General features: G+C 45.6%; 2 protein-coding genes across 2 annotated transcripts in view; one reads left to right on the forward strand and one right to left on the reverse strand.

The window, feature by feature from the left end:
- krt222 (keratin 222) overlaps positions 1-864 on the reverse strand; it is a gene marked incomplete at its 3' end in the record, with an annotated part of 17,684 nt that extends 16,820 nt beyond the window's left edge. The window contains exon 1 of the mRNA XM_079730385.1: positions 500-864. Coding sequence (XP_079586511.1) covers positions 500-697 — 198 coding nt within the window. The 5' untranslated portion in view covers positions 698-864. The remainder of the gene's footprint in view (positions 1-499) is intronic.
- Positions 865-8,791: 7,927 nt separating this feature from the next.
- On the forward strand, positions 8,792-14,645 carry krt97 (keratin 97). Its single transcript, XM_079729758.1, has 8 exons — positions 8,792-9,258; positions 9,568-9,650; positions 10,169-10,325; positions 11,982-12,146; positions 12,317-12,442; positions 13,126-13,343; positions 13,739-13,770; positions 13,945-14,645. Exons 1-8 carry the CDS (start codon positions 8,887-8,889, stop codon positions 14,049-14,051), a joined length of 1,260 nt encoding a protein of 419 aa, XP_079585884.1. The 5' UTR covers positions 8,792-8,886; the 3' UTR covers positions 14,052-14,645.
- Positions 14,646-15,000: the final 355 nt, after the last annotated feature.

The following is a 15,000-nucleotide window of genomic DNA, read 5'->3' on the forward strand; positions in this document are numbered from 1 at the left end:
CCCTGTCGCCATGCAGGTTGTTGCTCAGCGAGCCCCTATACAACCCTATACACAGGGCCCTGTTTCATCCTCCTCAATCTAAACACAAAGCAAACACAAACCCATGGGAACCATACACTTTCCCAGCAGTTGTTGACAACACTGAACGACACCCCGGCTCAGTTGAATCCCACGCAGGGGCTCGTTCTGCACAGCTTATCTCTGAACTCTTCAAACATTACATGCACGTAAACATTTAGGGCATTTAGCAGACGCTTTGATCCAAGGCGACTGGCAACCATTTATACGCACATTCACACACCGATGGCAGAGTCCACCAGTCAAGGCGACAGCCAGCTAGTCGGGAACAGCCAGGGTGAGGCGTGTTGTTCAGGGACACCTCGACACTCTAGATAGAAGGAGTCGGGGATCGAACCAGCGACCTCCTGGTTACAGTTCATCCCGCTCTGCCTCCTGAGCTAAGCTGAGCTGAGCCGAGCAACCAGCATGTGATTCTCACCTGAGCTCGCAGGCCGTTGACCGTGCTCTCCTCCTGGGACCAGTCCCTCAGCACCGCGCCGTTCCGCGCACCCCAGTCGGCGATCTGCCCCTCGAGCCGCGCGTTGGTGTCCTGCAGCCTCTCCATGTGCTCCAGGAAGCCCTTCAGCCGGGCGTTGAGCCCGCGGACCTCCGCTCTCTGGTCCTCCATTACATCCATGGAGCCCTGCGTTGTACCTGTCAGTGTTTACACCACATATCAACCATCCGGGTAGCATCCAGAGTTTAAAGGGGAAACAAAAATCTGAGAGTTGTCCGAGGTCCCTTCGTCACGGAGTTCCCGAGGCTGGGATAGAGCAGGGCAGGACGGTACGCCTCATCACGAGACGCAGGTAATGATTAGAGTTAAGTCACACGGTGTTTGCCGGCAAGCAAGCACTCTTTCCACGCATCCTCAGCAAAGATTACAGTCCTGGAGGCGTCGGCTGGGTAAACATTTACCCAGCCGTACTCACCTGAAACAACGCCACCTTCCTCCTGCCCTCTTCCCGGGCTCCTCAGCAGGGGGGGGGGGGGGGGGCCCGGTTGCAGTGGGATCGCCCTGAGGTATTCGCTCTCTCCCTCTCCGGGTCTCGGCGAGCCGCTCCAACACACCCAGCGGACGGGGCTTAGCCGCATTCCTCCGCCCCGGACCGGGTCAGGAACCTTCCCCCGCTTCCCCGCGGAGTCCCTCTCTGGTCCAGCACAGCACCGAACCTGGGCAGTGGAGGGAGGCGGGAGGAGGTGAACCCAGCGGAGGAGGCTCGGCTCGGGGTTCGGTTTCTCGAGTGTTCCGGCCCAGTGGTTTAAGAGGACGGCTCCATGACAGGGGCGATGTGTTTCCCCTACTGTCCAGCCTATTCCCCCCAACACCCAGCCAGCCTTTGGCCGAGGATAGAGAGTACTGGGGGGGCGGTGAGGGTGTGTGTGGGGTTAGGGGGGGGGGGAAACTGGACACAGAGCTTTATCACCGGTGCTCTGAGGCCCTTTGTACCGCCTGATCTGGGATTACTGAGCCGCTTTCAAAGAGTCCGAAATACCAGGGGGGACTGTACGACTGTACGTTTGCGCACGTGCGCCCACAGGGTTCATTAGCTGTGTGTTCCAGCAAGCGCGTCCGTGTGACAGCGTGCGCCTGTTTGTTTGCGGGGTGTGCGCGCGTGTGTTTGTGTTTGCATATGGATGTGAATTGGCTGCTCCTGAGTTGCATTGGCGAAAGCGTACAGTATCTGTGAAATAAAAGGAGGAGCGATAGGGGGTGGACTTTGGACAGGATGTCCTCTGGCTCAGCTCGGGTTTTGGCAGACGGGGGGGGGGGGGGGGTCCTTCTGGGTCTGATTCTTTAGAGACAGGCGTTCACTTTATAAACGCATTTGGGTAGCAGGCACTCAGGTGGTAGGGCGGCTTGTCTGACAACCAAAAGGTTGCTGGTTGGATCCCATCTCTGCTTGTGTCAAGCTGTCACATTCACATTTATGCCTAGGGCATTTAGAAGATGCTTTTATCAAAAGCGTCTTATGATAAGTACATTCATCCGAAGAAATAAAAAGAATATTTTATCGCTATCGGTACAGTTAGGATGTTCAAAGAAACACGTGCCAAGCATTGAAGCACTAACAATCGCTAGGTTAACCCATTCCCCATATACAACAAAGATAGCTAGTATAAGGTGCTACATTATGCTAAATACTATTCTTAAGAGCCAGGTCATACAATAAGTGTGTACATTAACTGAGGATGTACAAACCAGGATGTACAAACATAAAATAAGTGTGTCAGAGGGGTGATTCTAAGAGAGTAAGGGGAGAGAAGAGTTGGAAGCAGTGTCCAGGTGAACTCTGAACAAGTAAGCCTCAAGTCTTTTGCGGAATCTGTCCCTTAGCAAGGCACCTCACACTAACTGTGTGTGTATGAATGGGTGAATGTGAGGCAATGTATTTGAACCACAAAACAGAACATTTCATTTAAGGAGAAATGTTCTCCTTAAATGAAAAGAAATGCAGCCCATTCCCTATTTGTGGTTCTTGTTGCTTTCACTGGATGTTAACACAAATGATGAGTGATATTTTACTACACCACAGAGAGTAGCGTCTACCACAGCCACCTCAGAAGCTCCAACCTGGAAACTTTGAGAGTGCATAACAAGGCTGTTATCATTAAATCTCTCTCACAGACGGTTTGGCACAGGCCCAGACCACAGTGACAGTGATATGCTGATGGTTTTTCATTCGAAACCTTGTTAGATAAGATTCTTTAAGGGTGGCACCGAAAAAAGAAACTAACCATTAGACCGTTTGGCAAACAGGTTCTGACTATTTATTTTTATTCTCATTGGTTTGTCTCAACCATTGTTTTTCAACCTGTGAAATGGGTACAACTAGGGGTTGTCGAAGCGACTGCAGGTATGACATGGGATTACATTGTTGACATCGACACAATAACAATATTGGAAAAAAACTAAACCTAAACCTATAAACTGATGATTTAAATAAATATTTATTTCTAAATATTGCTTGGTTAATATAGCATCGTGGCTTGTTATTATTTCAAATATAGTAGTGCATTGTACATTCAAACATCTTCAATCTAATGAACACATAAGTCACTTTGCTGACTTTTCTTTCTCCTGTTCTTGCAGTCCTAGTTGAGTGTAAAGGGGGCGGTAGATAAATACACATGCTCAACCACTGCATGTGTATTTATCTACCTTTCACCGTTTGCTTATGAGGTGGTACGCAGAGTTCCTGATGACAGTTCAGTGGTTCACCTCATGTCAGTAATGTAGTGTAGTAAATGACGAAAATATGTTCGGCTTGGGATTACATTGTCGGATGACTTCCTATTTGTTCTGCACACCCACACCAAACCGCATTCAGACACAGACCTGGGGATTATTGATACACACAATACTAATCTTGCCCTTCAATAGAATTGCAAAACACCATTACACATCGACACGTTTTTAACCCAGACAGACAGCAGATCATCAGGGAGGTATTTTACGGTAGTTGACGGACAAAATGCAGTTTAACTGACTAATTAACACTTTGTCAGTATTGTTAGCTTTTAATTGGTGTATTTATGTCAAAAAGCCAGGTTGTATTTGTGTATGCATATCTGTGTGTGGACGACAAAGAACAGGTAAACGCGGTAATAGGGACGTTCAACAACAATGTAAATTTCATTTCGAACCGTGCGTGCCAACACTACAAAGCAGATAACGAAAAGACAACCAGCAAGGTCTGCCAGGAAACTTATTGCCACACAGTTGTCCATGCCAGCTCAGCAGCGTGGCGTGCACTCGGCCCAGGGTCGCTGATGACGCAGTCAGTCTGGGACACCATCCTGAGCTAATCCTGTTAAAAACACTGGAGGCCTGGGCGTTTGCAAACGTGGCCCTCACACCTGAATCAGATGGAACCGACTCCGGTCTGAAACTCAGTAAGAATGCGGCCGAGCCAGTTCCGAGCCCTCTAACGCACTCCCATGGGTTCCAAACGGTAACCCACGGTTGCACGACACCGGCACACGGGGAGTGTTATGACTCAGCAAGGGGGTTTTACTCAAGAAAAACGGACAGGCCGCGACTGGTAGGTCATCAATGTGACGAAGGTACAGGAGACAGGTCTATTCGACTTCTGGACCATTGTCCTGACAGTTTTAACCGCTTTTGAGAAACAGTAATTTGGTTTGGACGGCTGCCAGAGTTGTTGAAAATGATTAGCTATAAACAGGACCGGTGGAGTCCTCTCGTTCGTGACTCCATGACGCTGCTTTCCTCCTAGTCTGATTGGGAGGATCTCTTTGAACGTTGCTCACATGATTGTCTCCAAAGCAGCTGTTCCGATGGTTGTTGGATGGTACAACAAGTACACTTATTGGGCCTACAGAGTTCTGCTCCATTATACTGCAATGGTTGACACTATACACACCTTTGTATATAAGGTGCTGTAGTCCAAATCCATTTCAAACCAAATGGTGAACGGAAGTGAGACAGGCTTGAAGGTTAAGACTTGAGACTTGAAGGTTAAGACTTGAGACTTGAGGGTTAAGACTTGAGACTTAAAGGTTAAGACTTGAGACGTGCTTGTGAATTGAAGGTTAAGACTTAAGACTTGCTTGTGAATTGAAGGTTGGCACTTGAGACTAAGCACATTTGTGATTTATGTTTGCTCTGCAGTTCAAGATAAAACAAGATAACATGTGCAGCGCAGCTCATCGATAATAGCGCCTTTAAACATGTAAGCATCTGATAACGAACTAACAGTGGTCACCACATTGTTACCATCTCTTGATTGAACATGCAGTTTCACAATTGTGCAGCATCAGCAAGACTAGATATCAGATGCCATGGCAAATTCCACTAACTCCACTCAATCCATGTCTTCTACGATATCTATACGACTACTCCAAACCTGATCTTCCCTAGAGCAGGCACAGAAGACTTGGTTTCATATCAGACGCCAGTTCCCTTGGAGGCCTGCATCGATATACAATGCAGACAAAATAATTAATTAAATATTTAAAATATTTGAGCCACTGAGTCAGAGTAGATGCAGTAGACGTCTGAGAAGCCAGACTAAAGGATTAAGTTGTGACAATAGGCACACCGATCATCAGAAGCCTCTGCAATCCAAATGAACTGGCATTCTTTAAATTGCACAGCTAGAAAGATTGAAAGATTGAGATGTGAGCCATCTAAATTGCCAGGTGATTAAAGGGAGTTGACCGCCCGATATTTTAAGTTAGCCGTTGACAGAGTTAATAACATCTCTTTGAATGGGGTAAAGGTTTAGGTTTCTGAAGAAGGAAATGGACAGAGACAGATGATTTCGGACAAGAATGTCCGGAGATCAGAATGGCTGAGCACAACAAAAGCTTTGCATTAGGTTTGGGTACTCCGTAAATATTTTTAATGTTTCACATAATTTTGGTTTGCATTGGTTGGAGCTGATCATCAGGTAAAATCGGACTGCCCGTCGTTTGACGCTTCCTTTTGAAGCTATATCTCCTTAAATGAAATGTTCTGTTTTGTGGTTCAAATACATCCGTAAGGACGTATGGGCATGCAGAATAGCCTGGAGCCATTAAAGCATATAAGTAATCATAGAAGTATGCAAATTTTTACGAGGAAACTGTTCAACATAGAGAAAGATGTGTGAGAGAGGAAGGAACAAAGGAACAAACTCATGATCCCCTTCTAATCTGTTTTGACAGTAGAATACCTTGCAGAGCACCTCCGGGTTTGCCAGCAGATGGTTTCTTTTTAGAAAACAATTACCCTAGGAGTGTCACATGCAAAACTTCTCCGGAATAAGGATGGGCAAACACTGAAAATGTCAAACAAGTTGGGGCAACCTCAATCCGTTTTACATTAAAGGAGGGGCCACCAGAGATCCAAGCTAGGGTTGAAGATGCACGATTTGGTGTACTGGGTATGGGTAAAATGCTGAACACGCATGCTGAAAACACAACGATACACATTTTAATAATTATTGGCCTCATAGACGCTGAGGCGCTGCGAATGATTCAATAGATGAACATGTTTTATCACTTTTTATTATAGACTCCATGGATGATAAATAATGGGATATATCTTAATTATCTTGTCATGAAAGAATATAACACAGGCTAGCATTTCAATAGCAGCTCTGAGCCAACCCAATCACCAAAATCCCACGTTGACTTTGTGGATTATTGCCAATTTATCATTATTAGTATTGCCTGGATTTAGTTATGAGAATAGAATATGGTTTAGAATAAAGAATACAATACATTATAGAACAGGGGTCACCAACCTTTTTGAACCTGAGAGCTACTTCAAGGGCACCCAGTTTGATACACTCTTCTGAAATAACAAATTTGCTCAGTTTGCCTTTAGTTATATATTATTATTAATGATTAATGATACTCATCTATGTGAAGACACTGATCATGTTAATGATTTCTCACAATAATTATCAACAATGACTTAAAAAAGGTGGGAAAGAATTGTTCAAGAATGAGTTGTGCTATTTTTTTAGAACAGGCCTGCGGGCGCCTCATATGGTCCTTGCGGGTGCCCTGGTGCCCCCGGGCGCTGTGTTGGTGACCCCTGGTATAGAATATAGAATATAACATAGAATATAGTGTGTTCCCCTTACTGTATCCGGGCGCAGTGATGTGGAGATGTGATGTGTTTTACTACACTTTTAGGGAAGCTACTAAAATGCAACCCGCCAAAACTGGAAGGTTCCGATAGGAATCGAGGACAGCCTTAATTCTGGTTATAATTAAATAATTATTGCTACATGGATATTTTAGGGAAAATCGAAACTAACCCTAAGTTCTTAGATGACCAACAGTAAGTTTCGGCCACTGGAAAATAAAATAAAAAATAAGAAATAAGAATGAAGGTTGTATGAATGTGCGAATGAATGTCTTAACCGTAACCAATATCACAGGAGTGGATGATGTAGAGCTGTGAATGTCTCATAGTCGGTTAAAATGTAACTTTATTTATGGGAAATTTTTAACATACATTTATGCACCAATTTTTATGGATCTTTATTGAATGTTTCTATAACCATATTTGTGCTGAATACTTAACATTGAAATCTATTGTCAATGTCTTTTCCAAAATCTTTGGCTGATCGTATTCTCGAAAAAATGAAAGGGTTCAAAAACACCTACAGGATCAACATTTGCTTTAGGCGACTGGGAAAACATTTGAAGATCAGGTTTGTTTTTTATCCAATTCTCTGGAATGAGGAACTGAGAAAGAAAACATTCATGGAAAAAAACCTTTGCGCCGATCCCAAACCGCCCTTTGGAAATTAAACTATGTCTTTGAAGTAACCACAATAATTTTAACCGCTGTTAAAAGGTGAGCAGGATACGGCAGGAACTTTCTCCAACCCAAAGTCAATCAGCAGGTTCATTTGACTGGATTATTGAGATTACCTTTAATTAATTGGCCATTGTTTGGCACCAAATATGTACATACCCACTACATATTGTATGTATTGGTATACACTGGAAGCCACTGGGTTGTAAACCGCCACCAACCATGAATGATTACCCTGGTATGAAAAGCCTAAACAATAGAATGGTTGATGTGGAATAACAATCCTTGACATCTCTGTCCATGGCAATTTTCTAAAGCAATAACAAGCAGAACTGGTTCTTCGTTTGACCCCCAGATATAGCTCACTTGAACACACACAAACAAATTAACATTAACCAACAAACCGGCCTAAAGAAGGTGTTATCTTAGTGTGTACTCCCAGTTTAAAAGTACAACAATGAATGAGCTGGTTCAGTCCTTGTCCTTCACTGGAAGAACATCCTCAAAGTTCAATATTAGCCACTATTAATGTTTATTATTACATTTTAAACGCATTATAAAGACTTTGATCTTTTCATGTCTGGATCACTGCAACATGACTGCAACTCACCATTGTCATCGCTCAGCCAGACGGCGTGACAAGGCTAAGAATAGAGCTGCCAGGCTTTGAACCAGCTTCATTGTACTGCCCCAGTCCTAATGATATTGACATCACACAACTACAGGTTTCCACATCAAGGTCCATTGTCTGTGCCTCAGCCTCAAACCAAGAGGTGGCAATGAGTCATTTCTGTTTTGGTCCCCAAACTCAGAAACCATCACCCATCACACATATCTGAGGATTGCATAATAGTGGTTCAACACTTTAGACAATGCTTGTACTTTCCTGCATGTTACCCCTCTTGTAGTCTATCCTATGCTTTTTTTTGTGACTTTAAAGATATCAATTAATAAAGCGATGAGTATCATATACTCGCCGTGTGGGGAAGACGCTGCGTCCCTCTAGTGGCGAGGTGAGGGAACACACACTGCCCAATACATGGGACTCCATGCATGGCTAAATGCATGAAGCACAGGCTAAATGGGACTAAATATCCCAGCAGTGTAAAAAGCCTGGGGGGAAATAATGATTTTAGTGCATAATCCTGACACATAAATAAATGTGTCATATGCGTGCAAAGCCATCGTTAACTTGAACTTCTTCACCTTTGCCGGTCTGGCGATTTGAAGTTTAAAGTGGCTGGTTCTACCTGTCCGACTCTCTTCCGGAGACACCGACACGCTCCCTCATCCAGCCGCCGGGCGTGTCGAGTCAGCCCCCGGTGAGATCCACCCCGCTCTGCAGACAGGACACACCCTTGATAGCGATCGGCATCCCTCTCCATACGTCACTTGATTTCTACAAACTGGCCGCTCCCACCTCACTGGGTATAAAAGCCTTCGCGTACAACAGCTCCATCAACGTGTCTCCCAACACCAACCGCACCTACCACTTTAACAGTGACATCACCTGCCGATCAGCCTACCTACACCTGCCTGTAGTGATGAATATCCGCTCCGGACGCACAGGGACGTCCCTGTACTCCGGGGGGTACCGGAGCTCCCAACAGCGGGCAGCCAGCGTCTATGGCGGGGCCGGGAAGGGAAGCGTCAAGGTGTCGTACGCGTCGAACAACAGCAGTGGGTTCGACCTGGCCAACGGGCTCGGGGACAACGGCATGGGACGCTCGATCAACGACAAGGCCACGATGCAGAACCTCAACGAGCGCCTGGCCACCTACCTGGAGAAGGTGTGCTCCTTGGAGAGCGCGAACGCGCAGCTGGAGCGGCAGATCCGCGAGTGGTACGAGACGCAGACGCCGCAGGTGCGGGACTACAGCAAGTACGAGAAGATCCTCGATGACCTCCGTCGGAAGGTGAGTGCCCCCCCTACTCCCCTGCTCTCCATCCATTAAACAGACAGCGAAACATTTAAGTACAACTTAGTATAAAACAAAAAATATATGTTAAAATATATGGTTTCACAATAATATATGAATGCGTCATTTATTATTATTATTATTATTATTTTACATTTATTAATTCGTTAAAAATTTTACAAATAAAAGCTATGATCAGGTTTTGGATTGCAAATGCTAAATTAAATGGCCCGTAGTGTTAAAGAACTTGATACAATGAAACCCATTCATATCACATTTTAATTTACATTTTTTATCTTGTTTCAGATCAACAATGCCACCATGGACAATGCCAGTATCCTTCTACAGATCGACAACGCCAGGCTGGCCGCCGATGACTTCAAACTGAAGTGAGTCACTCGAAAAGTGTTAAAGTGTGAAAAACGAAAAAACAAATGCATCAGCGGTTCCTGTAAAGCACTTAAAATCATCAAGAACCCTTGACGAAGATCATGTTTGCTTGAAGATATTACATCACACATCACATGATTCAGGCCTTTCACTTCGCTCAGGCCCCCTGTCCTGGTTGTGTGTACGGTCAACAGAGAGCGAGGGAACCGGCGGAACTGGTTCCTGTTGTGTTCCAATGTGTGCTTGATGTCCCGTGGTGTGTTTGTTGTTGGGGGAAGAAGCACACACTCATCCGGCATCACCTTTCTCCTAATGGTTGACCGGAGAGCATCCTCACCGATTTAAAATGTTTTTTGCCTGTATGTATGTACACTACCGTTCAAAAGTTTGGGGTCACCCAGACAATTTCATGTTTTCCATGAATGGCTAGTATAACTCAGGGTCAACTCAAGGGTTAGGGTTAGGGTTAACCCTATCCCTTGAATGTAAAGGAACTAAACCTTTCCCTCCTCTACAGGTACGACAACGAGCTCCTCATGAGGCAGTCTGTGGAGACGGACATCATGGGGCTGAGGAGAGTCCGAGACGAGCTGACCATGGTCTCCAGCGACCTGGAGATGCAGATCGAAGGGCTGAAGGAGGAGCTCATCTACCTGAAGAAGAACCACGAGGAGGTGATGGCGGCGGTGGTTCAGAACAGACCCGTTCACCCTAACAAACCGTTTTCTGTCTCTCGATGCCTTTCTGATGATGCAGCGAGATACAAATCGTTAGCCTCGTTGCGTAATTGCCTGAGTCGTATTTTGGCGCAATTAGGATGTCTAACCTAACTCTACTCTCCTCACGCTGTTGATTCACTGTGACTCATTGGCTGTATCCTAAGCCAATCAGAGTGCTTTTTAACATTCCATAATCACTATCCGCCTAAGTCAGCTATTTTACTTCCGCATTTTTGACTCCCAATACAAGTAGAACTTAAAAATATGACTTAGGCAATTATGCTATGAGTCTAACAGTATTTAAGTGATCTTGTGATCGTTGAACAAACCATTAGTGGATCTCACCTGCTCCCAGGTGACAGATTCCAACTAGGAAGGGATTTGCATTGTGCACACGAGTGATCGTTTCTTCACTCTGAGATAAGTGTAGAAGAGATTGGCCAAGTCATGTGTCTCTAAAGACAAACATTTAATCATGAATGTGTGCTTAAACTGCTGTTCAACCGGATTTCTACATTCCAAACAATGGCGCACAATACACAATGCACACCTCACTTAATGGCACCTATCCGCATTTCGTGGGGCATGACCGCCCAGTAGGTATTTACAACGGCTGTGTGATTACCAGACAATGGCTGCTCAAAATTCGCCCAGCATATTTGAAATCCTACACTACAACATGCAATCCTTCGGTAACACATCCCCCTTCTCTATTCATACAAACCGTCTCTGGACAAACAAGCCTACCTTATCACCATGTCCTTCCTCGTGTCGAGTTTACATATCTTCCCATCTCTTCCTGCTTTTGCGGAACAACTTTGACCACACTGTTAACCGCCTGAACGTCCGACCTGAACTCAGGCGTCCTCATTTGCACAAGTTAACGATGCAAATAAGCAGCCCTGTTAGTCCTCCTCGTGTCTTGTCTGGTCTTCTCACTAAATATCACACACACTTATTGTATGTTGTACGTCTTGGCACTTAATGTACGCACTTACAGTATGTTGTATATCCTGGCACTTAAAATGAGTACTTCTAATACGTATACGGGATAGGGGTTAACGTAGCGATTGTTAGTGCTTGGGACTTGGTTCTATGAACATCCTTACTGTTCCGCCAGACATATAGTGTTTCTCCTATAAAAGCATCTGCTGAGGCCTGCAGAAACATTCCTGGCGGCACGCAATGACATACAGATGTAAGAAAAAGAAGAAAAGATTTATATTTTTTTATTATTATATTAATATTAATTTAAACAAAAATAAATAAATATAAAGAGAAAAGTCAACTCTCTCTAGCTTTAATTAAATCCTGTTACATTTGTTAGTTTTAATCCGACTGTACATTACTTTGAAAGGATGAACCTCAGTTTCGGGATTTATACCTCACTCCCAGAGGTCCACGGTGTAATGTTTTTTTTCACCACTGGGATGCTGACGGCGTGTCCCGCCTAATTGTTTTTCCTTTGGCGGCCCTCAGTCAAATTCTGGGTTCCTAAATTGACCCTCAGCTGTCAAAACTTTGAGAACCCCTGCGCAAGTAAAGCTTCTGTGCAGGTGACCCTTGGCGTTCGTCGACTGACCTATGACCTTTTAAACCCCCCTTTCGTAGGAGCTCGCTGCGGTCCGCTGTCAGTTGAGCTCGGGCTCGGTGAACGTGCAGGTGGACCCCGGCTGCCAGCAGGACCTGAGCCAGGTCATGGACGAGCTCCGGACCCAGTACGAGGGCATCACGGACAAGAACCGCAAGGAAATGGAGTCCTGGTACAAGGGCAAGGTGAGGGAGGCCCGCCGCCGCCGCCGCCGCCAATCGTCCCGCAACCAGTCAGCCATATACCCACTCTCCGCTTCCGTTCCGCTGTCAACGACACCATGTGACAACGTCAGTGTTGGACGGGACGGAGTTTAAACCTCGGCCGCGTCGCCCCGTCTTTTTCTTGTACCCAGTTTGACGAGCTGAACAAGGTGGTGTCGTGCAGCGAGGACACCCTCAACTCCTCCCGCAGTCAGATCACCGAACTCAAGAGGACCCTGCAGTCGCTGCAGATAGAGCTTCAGTCCCAACTCAGCCTGGTACGTACCCGCATGTACCCCCCGGGAACCCCTACACACCCCTAAGCACCCTCGAGCCCCCTAACGCACCTCAGGCACCCCGAAACGACCGAAGGCACCCCCACACACCCCCACATACCGCAGGAACCCCAACGCACCCCCAGGCACCCCCCTATCACCCCCACGCACAACTACTCCCCCCTACTCGCCCCCAGCCACCCCATACACCCCAACAAACCCCAACACACTCCCACACAGCCCTACTCACTCCCACGTACCCCGACACAGCGCACAGCTGGCGCATATGTTTTGTTTCCACGGACACACACAACCGTAATCGTGTTTGTTCAGCGCTCTAAAGCCGTTCCATATCGGGTCAAAAGAGTAAGGGCTACACAAAGCCAAGCCCTAATGCCTCAAGGATTTAGGAGAGCATCTCTCTTTGAGCCATGCAGCCTGTGGTTTCTCTTTGACCGTTGTTATTCGTCTAGTCTTGTTTTGGTTCCTCTTTTATTTTGCCTTGAGTAGCTTCTGCTTTAAAACAAGAAGCGCGCTAAATCCAAATACACATATTATGTAGACGGCACCGTACCTGTCCTCTCAGCAATTGAAAGGAAGTGTACCTCAGGAAAGGAAAGAGTCAGTGAAGGCTCGGAGGCTACCTCAGTCTAACCTCTCCTCCATCTGGAACGCGCCCTTGGCAGAAATCTGCTCTGGAAAACCAGCTGGGGGAGACAGAGGTCCGCTACAGCCAGCAGCTGTGCAAGCTGCAGGCCATGGTGAACAACCTGGAGTCTGAGCTCGGCCAGGTGAAGATGGACATCGAGAGGCAGGGACAGGAGTACCAGATGCTGCTGGACGTCAAGACCCGCCTGGAGATGGAGATCGCAGAGTACAGGAGGCTCCTGGATGGAGAAGTGACGTGAGTCAAGGCTCACTTGATTCAGAGTTCACCTAGACTCTGCATAGCTTTCTCCCTTACCTCCCCCACAAACCTCTTACGCATTATGTTGTACGTCCTGGTGCTTAATGTAAGCACTTATTGTATGTTGTACGTCCTTGCACTTAAGAATAGTACTTAGCATTGTGTAGCATCTTATCCTAGCTATCTTTGTTGTATACAGGGAATGGGTTGAACTAGCAATTGTTGGTGCTTTGCACTTGGTTCTATGAACATCCTTGCCGTACCGACAGCCGACATATATTGTTTCTCCTTCTTCTGACATATGTACTTATTGTATGTCGCTTTGGATAAAAGCGTCTGCTAAATGCCCTAAATGTAAATGTACATTGAGCAATTTTTATTCTGTCTTCCAGCACTACAGCTGTTGTCACACAGGTCACAAAACGTAAGTTTGATCCAACACTTGTTTTACAGATTAAACCGTATACGCTAACAAAGAAAGCACAAAGATTGACGTGACAGTTTAAGTTCAGTTACGTAGCTAACAAGCATCTCAACGGTGTAACAACTGACTGATTGACAGGTTAACTAACAGCTGCCATTTTGTCTTCCTCTACAGGTGAGCCAATCGTGACCAAAAGAGTCAAGATGGTGATTGAGGAGATTGTGGATGGTAAGGTGGTGTCTCGCACCGAAGACATTGATGAGGAGGTCGTTAGCAAGTGAAATCCATGGAACCGAACATAACTATGCAAATCTGTGTTGAAATGAACTCACTGATGGCCAATAAGTTAGAGCTTCATCCCCATTAGCCCCATCCTTTGCCCGCTCTCACTCACTGATAAAGCGTCTAAGAAATCCCAGTGAGGGCCCCAAATTAGTTAACTTGGGGCCCTCACTCAGAATATAGTATTGTTTGTTTGTTGGCTTTGGGAATGCTTTGTCTTTCTGTTGGGAACCTCTTAAAGAATTTGCCTCAACGCACAATGTTTTCACTGTTAAGATGTTAAATGTTAAGATATTAATTGAATACTTGGTGTTGATAAAATACAAATACAATACAAAGTATTCTTGTGTACTGAGTTAATGAATGAACAATTGTTCATGTTGAAAGCCATATTATGTAAGACATTATCCACAATCCATCTATTTGACCTTCAGTTCAATTCAAAATACAATGCCATGTTTGTACAGCAGATGGCGGTGTTATTCAAAAGTTCGCCACAGTATTGTCAGAACTTCGAGGTATTAATGTATGTCTATTTCTTGTTGCTTGTAATGACAGTACACATATCACAAATAAAACGCATCTTCCTAATAGTCATGCTTATTTTGATGGCATGTGCTTTACATGCATGTGTCATTTCCACTCATTTATTTCACATGTTTGACATCCTCCTCTAAACACACACACACGCACACGCACACGCACACGCGCACACACACACATGATCTGGGAATGGGAATCTGGAGTTTCCAAAATGTACAGCCTATTAAAACATCAGCCAATAATCACATCAAAGCCATGACACATCCAATATCAGGTATTCACGGTTCTACCTGTGCTTCGTTCCCCTCGTGACTGGGGGGGGGGGGGGGCTCGACTCGTCAGCACATTGAAACGAGCGTCTCCCCAACTCTGCACCACGGCCGCTGACGTCAGCGCGGTACAGTC

Source organism: Pollachius pollachius, assembly GCF_949987615.1.
Source record: "Pollachius pollachius genome assembly, chromosome: 2".
Classification (NCBI taxonomy): domain Eukaryota; kingdom Metazoa; phylum Chordata; class Actinopteri; order Gadiformes; family Gadidae; genus Pollachius; species Pollachius pollachius.

What these genes read in the sequence shown, in the direction of transcription:
- krt97 (XM_079729758.1), top strand. Translation starts at nt 8,887, where the DNA reads ATGAATATCCGCTCCGGACGCACAGGGACGTCCCTGTACTCCGGGGGG. An exon ending in TCGATGACCTCCGTCGGAAG is followed by an intron (nt 9,259 to 9,567) that starts GTGAGTGCCCCC and finishes ATCTTGTTTCAG; the next exon opens with ATCAACAATGCCACCATGGA. An exon ending in TTCAGTCCCAACTCAGCCTG is followed by an intron (nt 12,443 to 13,125) that starts GTACGTACCCGC and finishes CGCCCTTGGCAG; the next exon opens with AAATCTGCTCTGGAAAACCA.